Below are 1518 nucleotides of genomic sequence, written 5' to 3'. Positions count from 1 at the left end.
TTTTTTTCTCCTCGTTGATCCTTACACCTTCGTATCACATCTGCTATCCGCCCTCACATCCTGTGTCACTGAACGGTGCACTTTCGTCGAATACTTCGACTGTAACGTCTTATTCTTTGCGTTACGTCCGATCTTCAATGCTCGTCGCTCTCGCTCTACCTTCTTCTCATTGTCATCAATCCGATGTTTCTTGTGCTGTAGACGGGCATCCTTGCTGGCCGAACGTCTCACATTGCCTATGAGAGCAGTGATTGATCCAAATCTCTTGCCTACGGCGTGCTCCAATGCGACACCAGAAGCTCGCGAATTATCCGCCTCTCGTTTCAGAATGTTAGCCACGCGATCCTCCGCATCCAAAAAGCAACCTCCTCCGAATCTTTTTCTTCTTTCTCTTCTCGGACCAATTCACTAGCGACTGTAGACGAGGCACCAGGATTTCTAGTACCATACGGACCATAAACAATTCCGTCATGCCTGCGTCGATCTCCTCTAAGAACTTTTTCAGCTTAACCTTGCCCGCAGCTGAGTCACGCCCCATGCATGGCATGGACATCTCCACTCGTCCCGCGGCAATGTGGGCTTGGGCTGCTTTTGCCTTCACTTCTTCATCGCTGCGGTCCTGCGTCTCTGTATTTGCTTTTTTTTCTATGTAATTTTACCTTCTTCTTGTTTTATTCTTCTTATCAAATTCTTTTTAAAAAAATATTTAAAAATATATCTAAATAGATTATGGACAGACCACTTTAATTTCAACACTACGTCGAGCGTATCAGTAGATCTTATTTTTTTTCTGCATATACTTTGCAAGTCACTACTCTGTTCAGCTGTAGCTTACATGCTTTGCATTAGCGACTCCAGATCGTGGTATTGCTTGCAGTGCAAGGCCTCCCAAAGAAAAAGCAGTGAGCGCTGACCAGTAGTCATTCTTTCGGCTCCAAGAATCGGAAAATCCGATTCGACGGTGGTTGTAATAGGAAACGCGGATGCGAGACCAGAACAGTACGCTGTTAAAGCTGGGAATCGTTCGTGAATTGAGCTCCAAAACTGTTGGTATCCAGCGTTATTCTTTTCGAGAGCACGCAGCATATCACGTAGCGATCCTTCTTCCAATCAGCAGCCTTGAGTCGTACAAATTCTTCACCGATGGATTCAACGTACTCTCGTAGTCGTAGTAGGGACGGAGCAATGATATATGCAGAGTTATCATCTCGTTCATTTCTGACATGTTCATTTTAACAAGCTGCTGGAGTAACACTTTGGGTTTTGAAATGGAAGCTTTGTTCTCACCGTCACTCTCTGCAACAAGTTTTGAGATACCGTCCACTGCTTAGACAAAATACGAGCTGTGCTTCGTGCAAATGACATCCAGCTCCTTTTTGTTAGTTTCCACCATTTCTCAATTGTGTTGTGGTGAAGCGACAGTCGACTTCTGGGAGGAAGGGGCTGATTGATAGGATTTGACTCGATCCGGTCTCGAGACTCGTCGTTGAATACGGCGCGTCAAGTGATTACGCCATC

General features: G+C 45.5%; 1 protein-coding gene across 1 annotated transcript; it reads right to left on the bottom strand.

Moving 5' to 3' along the window:
- Positions 1-21: 21 nt before the first annotated feature.
- On the bottom strand, positions 22-553 carry PPTG_19946 (hypothetical protein; the record flags this gene model as incomplete). Its single annotated transcript, XM_008918693.1, has 2 exons — positions 22-345; positions 410-553. The coding sequence occupies 2 exons, from the start codon at positions 551-553 to the stop codon at positions 22-24; spliced, it is 468 nt and encodes a 155-aa protein (XP_008916941.1).
- Between the last annotated feature and the right edge of the window lie 965 nt (positions 554-1518).

This window comes from Phytophthora parasitica (assembly GCF_000247585.1).
Source record: "Phytophthora parasitica INRA-310 unplaced genomic scaffold supercont2.266, whole genome shotgun sequence".
Taxonomy (NCBI): domain Eukaryota; phylum Oomycota; class Peronosporomycetes; order Peronosporales; family Peronosporaceae; genus Phytophthora; species Phytophthora nicotianae.
The sequence above is the reverse complement of the archived record's forward strand: the minus strand, read 5'-3'. Positions and strand labels throughout refer to the sequence as shown.